The 21383-nt window shown below is 42.2% G+C and overlaps 1 protein-coding gene across 1 annotated transcript; it reads left to right on the plus strand.

Annotated features, from left to right (window-relative positions):
- Positions 1–5136: 5136 nt before the first annotated feature.
- On the plus strand, positions 5137–13351 carry LOC115126554 (small VCP/p97-interacting protein-like). The gene is made up of 4 exons (XM_029656177.2): positions 5137–5539; positions 5884–5934; positions 9958–10071; positions 11893–13351. The coding sequence occupies exons 1-4, from the start codon at positions 5477–5479 to the stop codon at positions 11947–11949; spliced, it is 285 nt and encodes a 94-aa protein (XP_029512037.1). The 5' UTR covers positions 5137–5476; the 3' UTR covers positions 11950–13351.
- The last annotated feature ends 8032 nt before the right edge of the window (positions 13352–21383 follow it).

A 21383-nucleotide genomic window follows, 5' to 3' on the forward strand; every position in this document is an offset into this window, starting at 1 on the left:
CATTTTGTAGATGACATCGCCGAAATCGAGGATCGGTAGGATAGTCAGTTTTACTAGGGTAAGCTTGGCGGCGTGAGTGAAGGAGGCTTTGTTGCGGAATAGAAAGCCGACTCTTGATTTGATTTTCGATTGGAGATGTTTGATGTGAGTCTGGAAGGAGAGTTTGCAGTCTAGCCAGACACCTAGGTACTTAGATGTCCACATATTCAAGGTCGGAACCATCCAGGGTGGTGATGCTAGTCGGGCATGCGGGTGCAGGCAGCGATCGGTTGAAAAGCATGCATTTGGTTTTACTCGCGTTTAAGAGCAGTTGGAGGCCACGGAAGGAGTGCTGTATGGCATTGAAGCTCGTTTGGAGGTTAGATAGCACAGTGTCCAATGACGGGCCGAAAGTATATAGAATGGTGTCGTCTGCGTAGAGGTGGATCAGGGAATCGCCCGCAGCAAGAGCAACATCATTGATATATACAGAGAAAAGAGTCGGCCCGAGAATTGAACCCTGTGGCACCCCCATAGAGACTGCCAGAGGACCGGACAGCATGCCCTCCGATTTGACACACTGAACTCTGTCTGCAAAGTAATTGGTGAACCAGGCAAGGCAGTCATCCGAGAAACCGAGGCTACTGAGTCTGCCGATAAGAATATGGTGATTGACAGAGTCGAAAGCCTTGGCGAGGTCGATGAAGACGGCTGCACAGTACTGTCTTTTATCGATAGCGGTTATGATATCGTTTAGTACCTTGAGCGTGGCTGAGGTGCACCCGTGACCGGCTCGGAAACCAGATTGCACAGCGGAGAAGGTACGGTGGGATTCGAGATGGTCAGTGACCTGTTTGTTGACTTGGCTTTCGAAGACCTTAGATAGGCAGGGCAGGATGGATATAGGTCTATAGCAGTTTGGGTCCAGGGTGTCTCCCCCTTTGAAGAGGGGGATGACTGCGGCAGCTTTCAATCCTTGGGGATCTCAGACGATATGAAAGAGAGGTTGAACAGGCTGGTAATAGGGGTTGCGACAATGGCGGCAGATAGTTTCAGAAATAGAGGGTCCAGATTGTCAAGCCCAGCTGATTTGTACGGGTCTAGGTTTTGCAGCTCTTTCAGAACATCTGCTATCTGGATTTGGGTAAAGGAGAACCTGGAGAGGCTTGGGCGAGGAGCTGCGGGGGGGCGGAGCTGTTGGCCGAGGTTGGAGTAGCCAGGCGGAAGGCATGGCCAGCCGTTGAGAAGTGCTTATTGAAGCTTTCGATAATCGTGGATTTATCGGTGGAGACCGTGTTACCTAGCCTCAGTGCAGTGGGCAGCTGGGAGGAGGTACTCTTGTTCTCCATGGACTTCACAGTGTCCCAGAACTTTTTGGAGTTGGAGCTACAGGATGCAAACTTCTGCCTGAAGAAGCTGGCCTTAGCTTTCCTGACTGACTGCGTGTATTGGTTCCTGACTTCCCTGAACAGTTGCATATCACGGGGGCTATTCGATGCTATTGCAGTCCGCCACAGGATGTTTTTGTGCTGGTCGAGGGCAGTCAGGTCTGGAGTGAACCAAGGGCTGTATCTGTTCTTGGTTCTGCATTTTTTGAACGGAGCATGCTTATCTAAAATGGTGAGGAAGTTACTTTTAAAGAATGACCAGGCATCCTCAACTGACGGGATGAGGTCAATGTCCTTCCAGGATACCCGGGCCAGGTCGATTAGAAAGGCCTGCTCACAGAAGTGTTTTAGGGAGCGTTTGACAGTGATGAGGGGTGGTCGTTTGACTGCGGCTCCGTGGCGGATACAGGCAATGAGGCAGTGATCGCTGAGATCCTGGTTGAAGACAGCGGAGGTGTATTTGGAGGGCCAGTTGGTCAGGATGACGTCTATGAGGGTGCCCTTGTTTACAGAGTTAGGGTTGTACCTGGTGGGTTCCTTGATGATTTGAGTGAGATTGAGGGCATCTAGCTTACATTGTAGGACTGCCGGGGTGTTAAGCATATCCCAGTTTAGGTCACCTAACAGAACAAACTCTGAAGCTAGATGGGGGCGATCAATTCACAAATGGTGTCCAGGGCACAGCTGGGAGCTGAGGGTGGCCGGTAGCAGGCGGCAACAGTGAGAGACTTATTTCTGGAGAGGGTAATTTTCAAAATTAGTAGTTCGAACTGTTTGGGTATGGACCTGGAAAGTATGACGTTACTTTGCAGGCTATCTCTGCAGTAGACTGCAACTCCGCCCCCTTTGGTAGTTCTATCTTGACGGAAGATGTTATAGTTGGGTATGGAAATCTCTGAATTTTTGGTGGCCTTCCTGAGCCAGGATTCAGACACGGCAAGGACATCAGGGTTAGCAGAGTGTGCTAAAGCAGTGAGTAAAACAAACTTAGGGAGAAGGCTTCTGATGTTGACATGCATAAAACCAAGGCTTTTTCGATCACAGAAGTCAACAAATGAGGGTACCTGGGGACATGCAGGGCCTGGGTTTACCTCCACATCACCCGCGGAACAGAGAAGGAGTAGTATGAGGGTGCGGCTAAAGGCTATCAAAACTGGTCGCCTAGAGCGTTGGGGGCAGAGGATAAGAGGAGCAGGTTTCTGGGCATGGTAGAATATATTCAGGGCATAATGCACAGACAGGGGTATGGTGGGGTGCGGGTACAGCGGAGGTAAGCCCAGGCACTGGGTGATGATGAGACAGGTTGTATCTCTGGACATGCTGGTTGTAATGGGTGAGGTCACCGCATGTGTGGGAGGTGGGACAAAGGAGGTAACAGGGGTATGCAGAGTGGGTCTAGGGGCTCCATTGTGAACTAAAACAATTATAACTAACCTGAACAACAGTATACAAGGCATATTGACATCTGAGAGAGACATACAGCGAGGCATACAGTAATCACAGGTGTTGAATTTGGAAAGCTAGCTAAAAACAGTAGGCGAGGCTAATCCGCTAGCACAACAAACAGCAGGTAAAATGGCGTTGACTAGGCAACGGGGCCGACAGGTAAGACAAACAAGCAGAAAGGAGTACCGTGATTAATGGACAGTCCAGCGTGCGTCAGCTATGTAGCCAAGAGATCAGTGTCCAGGGGCAGCGGTGGATGGGCAGGGGGGCTGGGCTGGCGAGTGTTATCCAGGTTTTTTTTTTTTTTTTTTTTTTTTTTTTAAACTAACAATGACTAACTAGCTTGTAGCTAGTTAGCTGGTTAGCGTCTGGAGGTTCTTGAGTGTGTCATAAAAATAAAAATAAGAGTAAAAGTAACAGCGATTCCGTATCACATTGGGTGAGGCAGGTTTCCGGAAGGTATAAACAAATTAAAAATCAAAAAGAGATAGAAAGTAAATGGGGTCAGAGAGTGATTGGGACGCGGTGGTACAGACGGTTAGCAGGCCTGTGCTAACAAGCTAACAGTTCGTAGGCCCGAGCTAGACAAGGTAGCAGTTAGCGGACCGGAGCTTGACAAGCTAGCCGTTAGCAGGCCGAATTAGCAAGCAGGGAGATAGCGAGGGCTAGAGAGTTAACCTTTGGGGACGTCGCGATGGGGTGAGTCTGTTTATTTATTCCTCTTCATGCGGTGAGCTGGAGATACAGCGATTCAGAAAGCTCGCGGGCCTTGGCCAGCAGATGGATCTTTGGCGATGTCGCAGCGGAAAAGCCTGTTGAAACCCCCTTGGACGATTATGTCGGCGGACCAGTCGTGATGGATCGGCGGGGCTCCGTGTCGGCAGTAGAGGGTCAGTCGAGGGTCCAGGCCAATTGGCAAATTAGGTATTTATGGACCTCTTCGGGTAGTCGGGAGATGGGCTTAGCTCGAGGCTAGCTCCAGGCTAACTGGTGCTTGCTCTGGGACAGAGACGTTAGCCAGGAGTAGCCACTCGGATTGCAGCTAGCTATTTACGATGATCCGGTATAAAGCTTCAGAGCTTGCGTTAGGAATCCGGAGATGTGGTAGAGAAAAAGCAGTCTGATATGCTTTGGGTAGATGTCGCGCTGGTGTCCTAGTTAGCGTTGAAGACCGCTAGCAGTGGCTAGCTAGTTAGCGGCTAACTTCTGGTGAGGGTTCCGATTCTAAAGCATAGAAAAAGCAGATCCGTACCACATTGGGTGATGCGGGTTGCAGGAGAATATATTCAGCCTGTGGTTGGGAAGTGAGATTAAAATATGTACGAAATATATACGGAAAAAAAAAGAGGAAAAAAACTATATTTACACTATACAGGACGGGACAAAACACACGTCCGACTGCTACGCCATCTTGGACTGCGCCTAGGACATTGGGGGCGGAAGGTAGCCTAGTGTTGGGCCAGTAACCGAAAGGTTGCTAGATCAAGCCCCTGAGCTGACAAGGTAAAAATCTGTTCTGCCCCTGAACAAGGCAGTTAACCCACTGTTCCTAGACCAGTTAACACACTGTTCCTAGACCAGTTAACCCACTGTTCCTAGACCAGTTAACCCACTGTTCCTAGGCCAGTTAACCCACTGTTCCTAGACCAGTTAACTCACTGTTCCTAGACCAGTTAACCCACTGTTCCTAGACCAGTTAACCCCACTGTTCCTAGACCAGTTAACACACTGTTCCTAGACCAGTTAACCCCACTGTTCCTAGACCAGTTAACCCCACTGTTCCTAGACCAGTTAACACACTGTTCCTAGACCAGTTAACACACTGTTCCTAGACCAGTTAACACACTGTTCCTAGACCAGTTAATACACTGTTCCTAGGCTGTCATTGTAAATAAGAATTTGTTCTTAACTGACTTGCTTAAATGAAAAAATTGTACATTGAACTGATCATTACATCTGGTTGGCAACATGTGAATGGTTTGTGTCTGGAGTGTATGGTCTGAAACGATGGAGCATGTATTGTTGTAAGTATGTTGAAGAGAGGGAAAGACTGAAGTGTTGGATTGAGGTTGGAGAGGTTTGGAAGGGGGATGAGGGAGTTTTTTTTAAATAAGTTAGTAGGGCTCTTTTTTTTCTCTTCTTTTTTCTCAGAAGTACTGAGTTCGGTAGGAGGATTTAGAAATGTGGAGCTAATGTTGTGATTGACCAGACACTCCAGCACAATAGGTGGTGGCAAACACCTTTTAACGTCTGTTTGCGGACCCCCGTTATATCATAGAAGAATAACAAGCCCGTCTGAGTTCTTATTTGATCTTGAACACAGCTCATATTGTGTGTTTACATTGGCGAAGTCTTCCCCCCACCCACCCTGTCTTTCAAGTGGACGTTTTCCAAATGACCCCGTCGTTTCAACAAGTGGTTAGATGGAGAGAGAGAAAATATATCAAGTGCTTATAGTTAGTTAGCTCGTAGATTTATCAAAAGCAGAGTGGGTAGACACTTTCTGTCGATGTGCACAAGAGGAACTAACTTAACTAGCCCATTTCGCCTGCTGGGTTCTTCTAGATGTAGCGAACTAACGTTAAGTAGCTCAATCTAGTCAAGTAATTTAGTCAACAAACATTCAACACTGAAACTAAACATTTTGATTTCCTTGCTCAAATATGGGGATGTGTTTACCGTGCCTTGGTGGATCTGGAAACGACTTGTCCCCCACACCAGATCGAGTAAGTAACTAGTTACAGTAGCTAGGTTCATTATTAGTTTGGGTGCTGGCGGTAACTAGCGAGTTACACTTTATATATATATTTATATACACACACACACACCATTGTCCATGTTTCAGGTCAACATCGTAAACAAATTGTACATATAGTTGGATTCCAAAATGAAACAATGTAACATAAAACAGCATAACCAACAAACACCAAAACAATCAGATTTATACGTTTCCATTCAGATCTCTGCTCTTCAGGTCTCTCGTTTAATATATATTTTTTTCTCATTAATTTCATTAACGTTATTTTTTTATTTTCCTTATACTCAACATCATGTTCTGCTTCCTTCCCAGGAGACAAGGAGACGTCAGCTGGCAGAGACAGCCGAGCAGAGACAGAAAGAGGTATGACTGTTTTGGACCAGTTTTTATGACAACCATATAAGGTAGGCTTACACTGGTACAGCAAAGGGCTGGTTTCCCGGACACAGATTAAGCCAAGTCCAGGACTGAAAAGCATTTTCCATGGAGATTCACCGTTAAACTTGTCTTTTTTTTTTAGACCAGGACTAGGATTAATCTGTGTCCAGGAAACCAGTCCTATATAGCCTACACATGGTGGTCCTGTGTGGCTCATTCGGATTAGGGTGTGGTGAGGTTGTGGGTTCAGTTCCCACAGGGATCCTGTACACCACTGTACCATGAGTCATTTAGCTTGGATGGGTGTCTTCTAAGTGGCATACTGTAGGCAACCACTGAACAGTCAGTAGAGCTGGGCGGTACGGACAAAAATCCATATTGGGATAAATTGCCTGAATTGATGCAATAACGATAAAGTTTATAACAAAAACATTTTAAACTACTACTAGTTGGATGGTTGTAGCCATTAATTGTTCCATTAACAATCAGTCATATTTAATTTCAAACACATTTCTCTAGTATTAGGCTACTTATCGTAATGAACGATATCCGCAAAATGCCTGTGATAAGTGATCGGTATGGTTTATGGCCTCAACTCTACTAGTTAATCTCAGCAGCCAGCCACTCTCCAAGTGTTGTTATTCGTATAGCGTAGAAGAGCTTACTGAGACAGAGTGGAGTCTGCTGGGAGAAGAGAGAAGGCATCTTATTAGCTATATCCTTTTTACACTATCGTGTTAACTGACTGAAAAACCCTACTGTGCTGGCTCCAATCCTTTCCCAGCACGGTTCCAGCAGCTACAGATGTAGGATCTTAATGTGATGACCCTGTTGCAGGAGAACTGCAGGACATTTAAAACTTGCAGTGTATTTTGAGATTTAAAAAGTCTTCTGTAGTTTGTAATTTTCACTGTGACATTTCAGACTCGATTTTTTTCCCTTAACGAAAATGTATCAACTCCTACAAAAAAAAAATCTATTTAATTATAATCCACATAATATTTCACATTTCCTGTTGCTGCGTGATTAAGTTCGGGCTGTAGCAAACTGACTCAAATGAAGATCCTACATCTGTACGGTAGATGTGCCGTGTAACCAGGTCAGCACACTGCAGCTCGGCTTGATTCGGCTCAGTAGTGTGAAAAGGTTCGCCTATATAACGAGCCTTGAACCAAGAAATCCAATCTAGAAATCCAATCTAGAATCCAATTTATGGTGTTTGTGCCCTTTTGTTGCAAGGCTACTAATGTCTCTTCAATCATAATGTTTAGTAGCTCCTCATAAGACTGGTGGGTATTTTTACTGTTACACAGAAATTCTTCAGTCAAAGCCAATTGTATCCAACCCATAAAGCATGTCGGCCTACTAAAGCATCGAGGTGAGTATGAAGACCATGTTCTCAGCTCAATGTCTTGACTCGGCTGGTATTTCCTCCCACCACCCACATCACCCACCTCTCACTTCTGGCGCTGCACACTTTGTCATTCTGTCTTAACTTTTTAAAACCGTTCCTTACCCTAGTTTGTGCGGTCTTGCCAGCTCCAATGGTTATTGTCATTCCTTTGACCACAGGAGTTGGCAAGATGGCACAAACAGATCTGGGACCAGGCTATAACTTATGCTTTCCCTGACACAACAACACTATATACTGGAGCTTAATGCCTCTAACAGATCTGGGACCAGGCTATAACTTATGCTTTCCCTGACACAACAACACTATATACTGGAGCTTAATGCCTCTAACAGATCTGGGACCAGGCTATAACTTATGCTTTCCCTGACACAACAACACTATATACTAGAGCTTAATGCCTCTAACAGATCTGGGACCAGGCTATAACTAATGCTTTCCCCGACACAACAACACTATATACTGGAGCTTAATGCCTCTAACAGATCTGGGACCAGGCTATAACTTATGCTTTCCCTGACACAACAATGGAACTTAATGCCTCTAACAGATCTGGGACCAGGCTATAACTTATGCTTTCTCTGACACAACAACACTATATACTGGAGCTTAATGCCTCTAACAGATCTGGGACCAGGCTATAACATATGCTTTCCCTGACACAACAATGGAACTTAATGCCTCTAACAGATCTGAGACCAGGCCTCTTGCCACATATAATCCAGCATGTGTCAAACAGCTGGCAACTGGGTTCCCACTAGATAGCACAGCCACAAAGTCAATTGGCTAAATTGTAAAATTCATGAAAACAAAAATGTTTTTTTGTTTTGTTGTTGTCTTAACTTAAGGTAAGGCATAAGGTTAGCAGTGTGGTTATGGTTAGGTTTAAAATAATATTTTAAGAAGATAAATTGTAGAAGTAGGTGGTGTTTATGACTTTGTGGCTGTGGTAACTAGTGACGACCTGGCAACGGCTCTCTATCTGCATGAACTGTACTGAATGTGTCTCAGGAAGTGTGACATCTGGCTGCTCTAGCCAATGGCGAGCACTATCCTCTCTCAGGAAGTGTGACATCTGGCTGCTCTAGCCAATGGCGAGCACTATCCTCTCTCAGGAAGTCTGACATCTGGCTGCTCTAGCCAATGGCGAGCACTATCCTCTCTCAGGAAGTCTGACATCTGGCTGCTCTAGCCAATGGCGAGCACTATCCTCTCTCAGGAAGTCTGACATCTGGCTGCTCTAGCCAATGGCGAGCACTATCCTCTCTCAGGAAGTCTGACATCTGGCTGCTCTAGCCAATGGCGAGCACTATCCTCTGTGAGGAAGTCTGACATCTGGCTGCTCTAGCCAATGGCGAGCACTATCCTCTCTCAGGAAGTCTGACATCTGGCTGCTCTAGCCAATGGTGAGCACTATCCTCTCTCAGGAAGTCTGACATCTGGCTGCTCTAGCCAATGGCGAGCACTATCCTCTCAGGAAGTCTGACATCTGGCTGCTCTAGCCAATGGCGAGCACTATCCTCTCTCAGGAAGTCTGACATCTGGCTGCTCTGTCCAATGGCGAGCACTATCCTCTCTCAGGAAGTCTGACATCTGGCTGCTCTGTCCAATGGCGAGCACTATCCTCTCTCAGGAAGCTCAGTGAACGGAAGACAATGATTTAACTTGTTTCAACTGAACACATGATGAGAGACGTTAGTGTTGACTATACTGTTACAAGTCTATGGGCCCTGGTCTAAAGTAGTGCACTATATAGGGAATAGGGTTCTATAGGGCCCTGGTCTAAAGTAGTGCACTATATAGGGTTCTATAGGGCTCTGGTCTAAAGTAGTGCACTATATAGGGAATAGGGTTCTATAGGGCCCTGGTCTAAGGTAGTGCACTATATAGGGAATAGGGTTCTATAGGGCCCTGGTCTGAAGTAGTGCACTATATAGGGAATAGGGTTCTATAGGGCCCTGGTCTAAAGTAGTGCACTATATAGGGAATAGGGTTCTATAGGGCTCTGGTCTAAAGTAGTGCACTATATAGGGAATATGGTTCTATAGGGCTCTGGTATAAAGTAGTGCACTATATAGGGAATAGGGTTCTATAGGGCTCTGGTCTAATGTAGTGCACTATATAGGGAATAGGGTTCTATAGGGCTCTGGTCTAAAGTAGTGCACTATATAGGGAATATGGTTCTATAGGGCTCTGGTCTAAAGTAGTGCACGATATAGGGAATAGGGTTCTATAGGGCTCTGGTCTAAAGTAGTGCACTATATAGGGAATAGGGTTCTATAGGGCTCTGGTCTAAAGTAGTGCACTATATAGGGAATAGGGTTCTATAGGGCTCTGGTCTAATGTAGTGCACTATATAGGGAATATGGTTCTATAGGGCTCTGGTATAAAGTAGTGCACTATATAGGGAATAGGGTTCTATAGGGCTGTTGTATAAAGTAGTGTACTATATAGGGAATAGAGTTCTATAGGGCTCTGGTCTAAAGTAGTGCACTATATAGGGAATAGAGTTCTATAGGGCTCTGGTCTAAAGTAGTGCACTATATAGGGAATAGAGTGCCAGTGGGGACCATTCTGACCTCCTCATCTCCTCTTAGACAACCTCCAGGGGCGTCAAAAACCCCCAAGCAGCTGAGAGAAATAAAAAGAATAAGGAGATGGAGAAACAAGAGATGAGACCGTCTCCACCTGGAGGAGGAGGAGGGCTGAAGGTTAGTCCTCGTATTTTCAACACCGTGAACACAGATTATGTCATGTCACAGTCTGCCTGCAACTTCAAGAGTCTCTTAACGAATCGGCACACCTTTGAGAAAGGCAAGATGGCCTAACCTTGTATTCTTTGCTGGCTTATAGATATTATATAAAACAAAATAAAATGAATTAATCATATACAGTGGGGAGAACAAGTATTTGATACACTGCCGATTTTGCAGGTTTTCCCACTTACAAAGCATGTAGAGGTCTGTAATTTTTATCATATGTACACTTCAACTGTGAGAGACGGAATCTAAAACAAAAATCCAGAAAATCACATTGTATGATTTTTAAAAAAGTAATTCATTTGCATTTTATTGCATGACATAAGTATTTGATACATCAGAAAAGCAGAACTTAATATTTGGTACAGAAACCTTTGTTTGCCAATTAGAGATCATACGTTTCCTGTAGTTCTTGACCAGGTTTGCACACACTGCAGCAGGGATTTTGGCCCACTCCTCCATACAGACCTTCTCCAGATCCTTCAGGTTTCGGGGCTGCCGCTGGGCAATACAGACTTTCAGCTCCCTCCAAAGATTTTCTATTGGGTTCAGGTCTGGAGACTGGCTAGGCCACTCCAGGACCTTGAGAGGCTTCTTACGGAGCCACTCCTTAATTGCCCTGGCTGTGTGTTTCGGGTCGTTGTCATGCTGGAAGACCCAGCCACGACCCATCTTCAATGCTCTTACTGAGGGAAGAGGTTGTTGGCCAAGATCTCGCAATACATGGCCCCATCCATCCTCCCCTCAATACGGTGCAGTCGTCCTGTCCCCTTTGCAGAAAAGCATCCCAAAAGAATGATGTTTCCACCTCCATGCTTCACAGTTGGGATGGTGTTCTTGGGGTTGTACTCATCCTTCTTCTTCCTCCAAACACGGCGAGTGGAGTTTAGACCAAAAAGCTCTATTTTTGTCTCATCAGACCACATGACCTTCTCCCATCCCTCCTCTGGATCATCCAGATGGTCATTTGCAAACTTCAGACGGGCCTGGACATGCGCTGGCTTGAGCAGGGGGACCTTGCGTGCGCTACAGGATTTTAATCCATGACGGCGTAGTGTGTTACTCATGGTTTTCTTTGAGACTGTGGTCCCAGCTTCAGGTCATTGACCAGGTCCTGCTCTGGATAAGAGCGTCTGCTAAATGACTTAAATGTAAATGTAAATGTAGTTCTGGGCTGATACCTCACCTTCATGGTCATTGATGCCCCACCTGTTTGCATGGAGCCCCAGACCGAGGGTGATTGACCGTCATCTTGAACTTCTTCCATTTTCTAGTAATTGCGCCAACAGTTGTTGCCTTCTCACCAAGCTGCTTGCCTATTGTCCTGTAGCCCATCCCAGCCTTGTGCAGGTCTACAATTTTATGCCTCATGTCCTTACACAGATCTCTGGTCTTGGCCATTGTGGAGAGGTTGGAGTCTGTTTGATTGAGTGTGTGGACAGGTGTCATTTATACAGGTAATGAGTTCAAACAGGTGCAGTTAATACAGGTAATGAGTGGAGAACAGGAGAGCTTCTTAAAGAAAAACTAACAGGTCTGTGAGAGCCGGAATTCTTACTGGTTGGTAGGTGATCAAATACTTATGTCATGCAATAAAATGCTAATTAATTACTCAAAAATCATACAATGTGATTTTCTGGATTTTTGTTTTGGTTTCTCTCACAGTTGAAGTGTACCAATGATACAAATTACAGACCTCTACATGCTTTGTAAGTGGGAAACACTGCCGATTTTTCCTTTAATACCATGTTTTCTTCTGTTTTGTAATGGCAGGTAGAGATGGACATGGAGAGATCCTGGAAGTCTCAATCTAGACGGAGGTTCAGCTAACAACATGAAGAGTGTTGGTACCAGTTGACTTGAAAAGCCTTTTTTTGGGATGTTGGCCCTTCTACGACATTTTTTTATATTTTTAAATGCAAGGTTATTTTTTTTAGAGGGGATTGTTTGCCAGGCTTCGACACTGGTAAAAAATAAAGATTCTACTGCCCAATGTTGGCAGTGTGAATCACAGGACGTGCCTCCCTTAATGCCAAGATATACAAGAGGAAAATGCAAGCCAGCCAATGGAGCTTTGGAACAGACAGGGTGGCATAGCTATGAATAGAATATACACACTCAGAGGAAATATGCTCACACTACATCTATAAACTGTACCAGGCATCTTGCAGCCTACTCTCTCTTTGTCCTCTCTCCTCACACTCCTTCTTTCTCTTAGCCATTTCAACTTGGCCAGCTTTAACACCATGGTGCTTTCTTCTTCTGAGGAATATTCTGTCTTGTGACCTATTTACTGTATAGTACATTTTCCTTCTAAAATGATTTCATGCAACAAAGTCCTTTTAATGTTCAAAATAGGCCTAGATGATTCAAATGGCGTTTTCTATTGTAGATCAGTGTGAAAAGAACTACGTTTCCCATAGCTACCTACTGATGAACCACGTGAATATTTTAGAGTTCATGCACCAGCACTATTCAGTTTACTTTTCTATTGTAGTTCAGTGTGAAAAGAACTACGTTTCCCATAGCTACCTACTGATGAACCACATGAATGTTTTAGAGTTCATGCACCAGCACTATTCAGTTTACTTGTCTATTGTAGTTCAGTGTGAAAAGAACTACGTTTCCCATAGCTACTGATGAACCATGTGAATGTTTTGAGTTCATGCACCAGCACTATTCAGTTGACTTGTCTATTGTAGGTCAGTGTGAAAAGAACTACATTTCCCATAGCTACCTAGTGATGAACCATGTCTGTGCAATATAAGTTATTTGCTACACATTGTAATGGTTTCTATCGGTTTGTAATGTATGAAGAAAATGCTTTATTTAAATGAGATAGGAAATTTGAGTTGTGAAAGCCTGATGAAAGTGTTTATGCATGTCACAAGGTGGCTCCCCTTCCCGTTCGGGTGGCGCTCGGCGGTCATCGTCGCCGGCCTACTAGCTGCCACTGATTTCTTTCCTCCCCCTCCTTATGTATTTATTGAGTACACCTGTTTTGAGTTGGTTGTAATTAGTTGGGCTTTATTAGTCAGCCGGCCCGTCCATTTCTTTGTGCGGGATTGATTATTGTAACCCTGGTGTTTGTTATTGTGGAACGTGTTGGTTGTATGATCGTGTGCTGGACTGTTTCGTTCCCCGTGTCTGGGGCATTTTTGTTTTGAGCACCCAGTGTTTAGTGGGGTGGCCGTGGTTCACCGTGTGTGCATTAAAGGAGCACTATATTGAACTCTCTGTTTTCCTGCGCCTGACTTCCCACTCACGACACCCAGTACCTTTTCATTTCAACCTGTTGAGTAATATTGTTGACATGACAATGTTCCAGGAATTATGTTAATCCAAACATACACCGGCGTCACAATGTTCTTCCTTGGTATGCAGTCTGTCACGGTGGTAATAGGACGTTATTCACCAGGTTTCATAATGTTCTTCCTTGGTATGCAGTCTGTCACGGTGGTAATAGGACGTTATTCACCAGGTTTCATAATGTTCTTCCTTGGTATGCAGTCTGTCACGATGGTAATAGGACGTTATTCACCAGGTTTCATAATGTTCTTCCTTGGTATGCAGTCTGTCACGGTGGTAATAGGACGTTATTCACCAGGTTTCATAATGTTCTTCCTTGGTATGCAGTCTGTCACGATGGTAATAGGATGTTATTCACCAGGTTTCATAATGTTCTTCCTTGGTATGTAGTCTGTCACGATGGTAATAGGACGTTATTCACCAGGTTTCATAATGTTCTTCCTTGGTATGCAGTCTGTCACGGTGGTAATAGGACGTTATTCACCAGGTTTCATAATGTTCTTCCTTGGTATGCAGTCTGTCACGATGGTAATAGGACGTTATTCACCAGGTTTCATAATGTTCTTCCTTGGTATGCAGTCTGTCACGATGGTAATAGGACGTTATTCACTAGGTTTCATAATGTTCTTCCTTGGTATGCAGTCTGTCACGGTGGTAATAGGACGTTATTCACCAGGTTTCATAATGTTCTTCCTTGGTATGCAGTCTGTCACGGTGGTAATAGGACGTTATTCACCAGGTTTCATAATGTTCTTCCTTGGTATGCAGTCTGTCACGATGGTAATAGGACGTTATTCACCAGGTTTCATAATGTTCTTCCTTGGTATGCAGTCTGTCACGATGGTAATAGGACGTTATTCACCAGGTTTCATAATGTTCTTCCTTGGTATGCAGTCTGTCACGATGGTAATAGGACGTTATTCACCAGGTTTCACAATGTTCTTCCTTGGTATGCAGTCTGTCACGATGGTAATAGGACGTTATTCACCAGGTTTCACAATGTTCTTCCTTGGTATGCAGTCTGTCACGGTGGTAATAGGACTGACGTTATTCACCAGGTTTCATAATGTCCTTCCTTGGTATGCAGTCTGTCACGATGGTAATAGGACGTTATTCACCAGGTTTCATAATGTTCTTCCTTGGTATGCAGTCTGTCACGATGGTAATAGGACGTTATTCACCAGGTTTCATAATGTTCTTCCTTGGTGTGCAGTCTGTCACGGTGGTAATAGGACGTTATTCACCAGGTTTCATAATGTTCTTCCTTGGTATGCAGTCTGTCACGGTGGTAATAGGATGTTATTCACCAGGTTTCATAATGTTCTTCCTTGGTATGCAGTCTGTCACGATGGTAATAGGACGTTATTCACCAGGTTTCATAATGTTCTTCCTTGGTGTGCAGTCTGTCACGGTGGTAATAGGACGTTATTCACCAGGTTTCATAATGTTCTTCCTTGGTATGCAGTCTGTCACGATGGTAATAGGACGTTATTCACCAGGTTTCATAATGTTCTTCCTTGGTATGCAGTCTGTCACGATGGTAATAGGACGTTATTCACCAGGTTTCATAATGTTCTTCCTTGGTATGCAGTCTGTCACGATGGTAATAGGGCGTTATTCACCAGGTTTCATAATGTTCTTCCTTGGTATGCAGTCTGTCACGATGGTAATAGGGCGTTATTCACCAGGTTTCATAATGTTCTTCCTTGGTATGCAGTCTGTCACGATGGTAATAGGACTGGCGTTATTCACCAGGTTTCATAATGTTCTTCCTTGGTATGCAGTCTGTCACGGTGGTAATAGGGCGTTATTCATCAGGTTTCATAATGTTCTTCCTTGGTATGCAGTCTGTCACGATGGTAATAGGGCGTTATTCACCAGGTTTCATAATGTTCTTCCTTGGTATGCAGTCTGTCACGATGGTAATAGGGCGTTATTCACCAGGTTTCATAATGTTCTTCCTTCGTATGCAGTCTGTCACGATGGTAATAGGGCGTTATTCACCAGGTTTCATAATGTTCTTCCTTGGTATGCAGTCTGTCACGATGGTAATAGGGCGTTATTCACCAGGTTTCATAATGTTCTTCCTTGGTATGCAGTCTGTCACGATGGTAATAGGGCGTTATTCACCAGGTTTCATAATGTTCTTCCTTGGTATGCAGTCTGTCACGATGGTAATAGGACGTTATTCACCAGGTTTCATAATGTTCTTCCTTGGTATGCAGTCTGTCACGATGGTAATAGGACGTTATTCACCAGGTTTCATAATGTTCTTCCTTGGTATGCAGTCTGTCACGATGGTAATAGGACTGACGTTATTCACCAGGTTTCATAATGTTCTTCCTTGGTATGCAGTCTGTCACGATGGTAATAGGATGTTATTCACCAGGTTTCACAATGTTCTTCCTTGGTATGCAGTCTGTCACGATGGTAATAGGATGTTATTCACCAGGTTTCATAATGTTCTTCCTTGGTATGCAGTCTGTCACGATGGTAATAGGATGTTATTCACCAGGTTTCATAATGTTCTTCCTTGGTATGCAGTCTGTCACGGTGGTAATAGGACGTTATTCACCAGGTTTCATAATGTTCTTCCTTGGTATGCAGTCTGTCACGATGGTAATAGGATGTTATTCACCAGGTTTCATAATGTTCTTCCTTGGTATGCAGTCTGTCACGATGGTAATAGGACGTTATTCACCAGGTTTCATAATGTTCTTCCTTGGTATGCAGTCTGTCACGATGGTAATAGGACGTTATTCACCAGGTTTCATAATGTTCTTCCTTGGTATGCAGTCTGTCACGATGGTAATAGGATGTTATTCACCAGGTTTCACAATGTTCTTCCTTGGTATGCAGTCTGTCACGGTGGTAATAGGACGTTATTCACCAGGTTTCATAATGTTCTTCCTTGGTATGCAGTCTGTCACGGTGGTAATAGGACTGATGTTATTCACCAGGTTTCATAATGTTCTTCCTTGGTATGCAGTCTGTCACGGTGGTAATAGGACGTTATTCACCAGGTTTCATAATGTTCTTCCTTGGTATGCAGTCTGTCACGATGGTAATAGGACTGACGTTATTCACCAGGTTTCATAATGTTCTTCCTTGGTATGCAGTCTGTCACGATGGTAATAGGACGTTATTCACCAGGTTTCATAATGTTCTTCCTTGGTATGCAGTCTGTCACGATGGTAATAGGGCGTTATTCACCAGGTTTCATAATGTTCTTCCTTGGTATGCAGTCTGTCACGATGGTAATAGGGCGTTATTCACCAGGTTTCATAATGTTCTTCCTTGGTATGCAGTCTGTCACGATGGTAATAGGACGTTATTCACCAGGTTTCATAATGTTCTTCCTTGGTATGCAGTCTGTCACGATGGTAATAGGACGTTATTCACCAGGTTTCACAATGTTCTTCCTTGGTATGCAGTCTGTCACGGTGGTAATAGGACTGACGTTATTCACCAGGTTTCATAATGTTCTTCCTTGGTATGCAGTCTGTCACGGTGGTAATAGGACGTTATTCACCAGGTTTCATAATGTTCTTCCTTGGTATGCAGTCTGTCACGGTGGTAATAGGACTGCGTTATTCACCAGGTTTCATAATGTTCTTCCTTGGTATGCAGTCTGTCACGATGGTAATAGGGCGTTATTCACCAGGTTTCATAATGTTCTTCCTTGGTATGCAGTCTGTCACGATGGTAATAGGGCGTTATTCACCAGGTTTCATAATGTTCTTCCTTGGTATGCAGTCTGTCACGGTGGTAATAGGGCGTTATTCACCAGGTTTCATAATGTTCTTCCTTGGTATGCAGTCTGTCACGATGGTAATAGGGCGTTATTCACTAGGTTTCATAATGTTCTTCCTTGGTATGCAGTCTGTCACGATGGTAATAGGGCGTTATTCACCAGGTTTCATAATGTTCTTCCTTGGTATGCAGTCTGTCACGATGGTAATAGGACGTTATTCACCAGGTTTCATAATGTTCTTCCTTGGTATGCAGTCTGTCACGGTGGTAATAGGACTGACGTTATTCACCAGGTTTCATAATGTTCTTCCTTGGTATGCAGTCTGTCACGATGGTAATAGGACGTTATTCACCAGGTTTCATAATGTTCTTCCTTGGTATGCAGTCTGTCACGATGGTAATAGGACGTTATTCACCAGGTTTCATAATGTTCTTCCTTGGTATGCAGTCTGTCACGATGGTAATAGGACGTTATTCACCAGGTTTCATAATGTTCTTCCTTGGTATGCAGTCTGTCACGATGGTAATAGGACTGACGTTATTCACCAGGTTTCACAATGTTCTTCCTTGGTATGCAGTCTGTCACGATGGTAATAGGACGTTATTCACCAGGTTTCACAATGTTCTTTCTTCAGCCATAGTACAGCACCCCTGGAGCAAATTAGGGTTAAGTGCCTTGCGCAAAGGCACATGAACAGATTATTCAGCTTGTCGGGTATTCAAACCGTCAACCTTTCGGTTACTGGTCCAACCCTCTAACCACTAGGCTACCTGCCACCCTTTATGATGGACAAATCAAATCAGAGTTTGTCACTTACACAGGTACACAGATATATATATATGAAAAATATATGCTTGTTTCTAGCTCAAAGTGCAGTAATACACATGTAAACCAAAAAGTAATAGAACGAATGTAAGAAATATCAGAACTAGTAAAGTCATAGTCTGGAATATACAGTGTGTGTACACTACTTGTCAAAAGTTTTAGAGCACATACTCATTCAAGGGTTTTAGAGCACCTACTCATTCAAGGGTTTTAGAGCACCTACTCATTCAAGGGTTTTAGAGCACCTACTCATTCAAGGGTTTTAGAGCACCTACTCATTCAAGGGTTTTAGAGCACCTACTCATTCAAGGGTTTTAGAGCACCTACTCATTCAAGGGTTTTGGAACACCTACTCATTCAAGGGTTTTAGAACACCTACTCATTCAAGGGTTTTAGAACGCCTACTCATTCAAGGGTTTTAGAACGCCTACTCATTCAAGGGTTTTAGAACACCTACTCATTCAAGGGTTTTAGAGCACTTACTCATTCAAGGGTTTTGCTATATTTGGACTATTTTCTACATTGTAGAATAATAGTGAAGACATCAGAACTATGAAATAACACATATGGAATCATGTAGTAACCAAAAAGTTGTTAAACAAAATTGATTCGTTTAACACCTTTTTGGTTACTACATGATTCCATATGTGTTATTTCATAGTTCTGATGTCTCCACTATTATTTTGGTTACTACCTGAATGCCAACCGTCACGTCTGGAGGAAACCTGGCACCATCCCTACGGTGAAGCATGGTAGTGGCAGCATCACGCTGTGGGGATGTTTTTCAGTGGCAGGGACTGGGAGAATAGTCAGGATTGAGGGAAAGATGAATGGCGCAAAGTGCAGAGAGATCCTTGATGAAAATCTGCTCCAGAGAGCTCAGGACCTCAGACTGGGGTGAAGATTCACCTTCCAACAGGACAACAACCCTAAGCACACAGCCAAGACAACGTAGGAGTGGCTTTAGGACAAGTCTCTGAATGTCCTTGAGTGGCCCAGACAGAACCCGGACTTGAACCCGATCGAACATCTCTAGAGAGACCTGAAAATAGCTGTGCAGCGACGCTCCCCCCATCCATCCGGACAGAGCTTGAGAGGATCTGCAGAGAAGAATGGGAGAAACTCCCCAAATACAGGTGTGCCAAGCTTGTAGCGTCATACCCAAGAAGACTCGAGGCTGTAATCGCTGACAAAGGTGCTTCAACAAAGTACTGAGTAAAGGGTCTGAATACTTTGAAATTGGATTTTTCAGTTGTATTTTCATGCATTGGCAAAAATGTTGAAAAACCTGTTTTTACTTTGTCATTATGGGGTATTGGGATGTCATTATGGGGTATTGGGATGTCATTATGGGGTATTGTGATGCCATTATGGGGTATTGTGAAGTCATAATGGGGTATTGTGATGTCATTATGGGTTATTGTGATGTCATTATGGGGTATTGTGTGTAGATTGATGAGGGGGATAAAAAAAATCCATTTTAGAACAAGGCTGTAAGGTAACGAAATGTTGAAAATGTCAAAGGGTCTGAATACTTTCCGAATGCAGTGTGTGTGTGTGTGTGTGTGTGTATATATATAATATATATATAATGGTGTGTGTATATATAGTATATATAATTGTGTGTGTGTGTATATATAGTATATATAATGGTATGTGTGTGTATATAATATATATAATCGTATGTGTGTGTATATAATATATATAATGGTATGTGTGTGTATATAATATATATAATGGTATGTGTGTGTGTATATAATATATATAATGGTATGTGTGTGTATATAATATATATAATGGTATGTGTGTGTATATAGTATATATAATGGTGTGTGTGTATATAATATATATAATGGTATGTGTGTATATATAGTATATATAATGGTATGTGTGTGTATATAATATATATAATGGTATGTGTGTGTATATAATATATATAATGGTATGTGTGTGTATATAATATATATAATGGTATGTGTGTATATTTAGTATATATAATGGTATGTGTGTGTATATAGTATATATAATGGTATGTGTATATATAGTATATATAATGGTGTGTGTGTGTGTATATATAATGGTGTGTGTGTGTGTATATATAATGGTGTGTGTGTGTATATAATATATATATAATGGTATGTGTGTATATATAGTATATATAATGGTGTGTGTATATATAGTATATATAATGGTGTGTGTGTATATAATATATATAATGGTATGTGTGTATATATAGTATATATAATGGTATGTGTGTATATAATATATATATAATGGTGTGTGTGTATATATAGTATATATAATGGTGTGTGTGTATATAATATATATAATGGTATGTGTGTGTATATAGTATATATAATGGTATGTGTGTATAATATATATAATGGTATGTGTGTATAATATATATAATGGTGTGTGTGTATAATATATATAATGGTGTGTGTATATATAGTATATATAATGGTGTGTGTGTATATATATAATATATATAATGGTGTGTGTATATATATAATATATATATAATGGTGTGTGTATATATAGTATATATAATGGTGTGTGTGTATAGTATATATAATGGTGTGTGTATATATAGTATATATAATGGTGTGTGTATATATAGTATATATAATGGTGTGTGTGTGTATATAATATATATATAATGGTGTGTGTATATAGTATATATAATGGTATGTGTGTATATATATAGTATATATAATGGTGTGTGTGTATATAGTATATATAATGGTGTGTGTGTATAGTATATATAATGGTGTGTGTATATATAGTATATATAATGGTGTGTGTATATATAGTATATATAATGGTGTGTGTGTATATATAGTATATATAATGGTATGTGTGTGTATATAATATATATATAATGGTGTGTGTATATAGTATATATAATGGTGTGTGTGTATATAGTATATATAATGGTGTGTGTGTGTATATAATATATATATAATGGTGTGTGTATATAGTATATATAATGGTGTGTGTGTATAATATATATAATGGTGTGTGTGTATAATATATATAATGGTGTGTGTGTATATAGTATATATAATGGTGTGTGTGTATATAGTATATATAATGGTGTGTGTGTATATATATAGTATATATAATGGTGTGTGTGTATATATAGTATATATAATGGTGTGTGTGTATATAGTATATATAATGGTGTGTGTGTGTGTATATAATATATATATAATGGTGTGTGTATATAGTATATATAATGGTGTGTGTGTATAATATATATAATGGTGTGTGTATAATATATATAATGGTGTGTGTATATAGTATATATAATGGTATGTGTATATATATATATAATGGTGTGTATGTATATAGTATATATAATGGTGTGTGTGTG

Source organism: Oncorhynchus nerka, linkage group LG9a (genome assembly GCF_034236695.1).
Source record: "Oncorhynchus nerka isolate Pitt River linkage group LG9a, Oner_Uvic_2.0, whole genome shotgun sequence".
NCBI lineage: Eukaryota > Metazoa > Chordata > Actinopteri > Salmoniformes > Salmonidae > Oncorhynchus > Oncorhynchus nerka.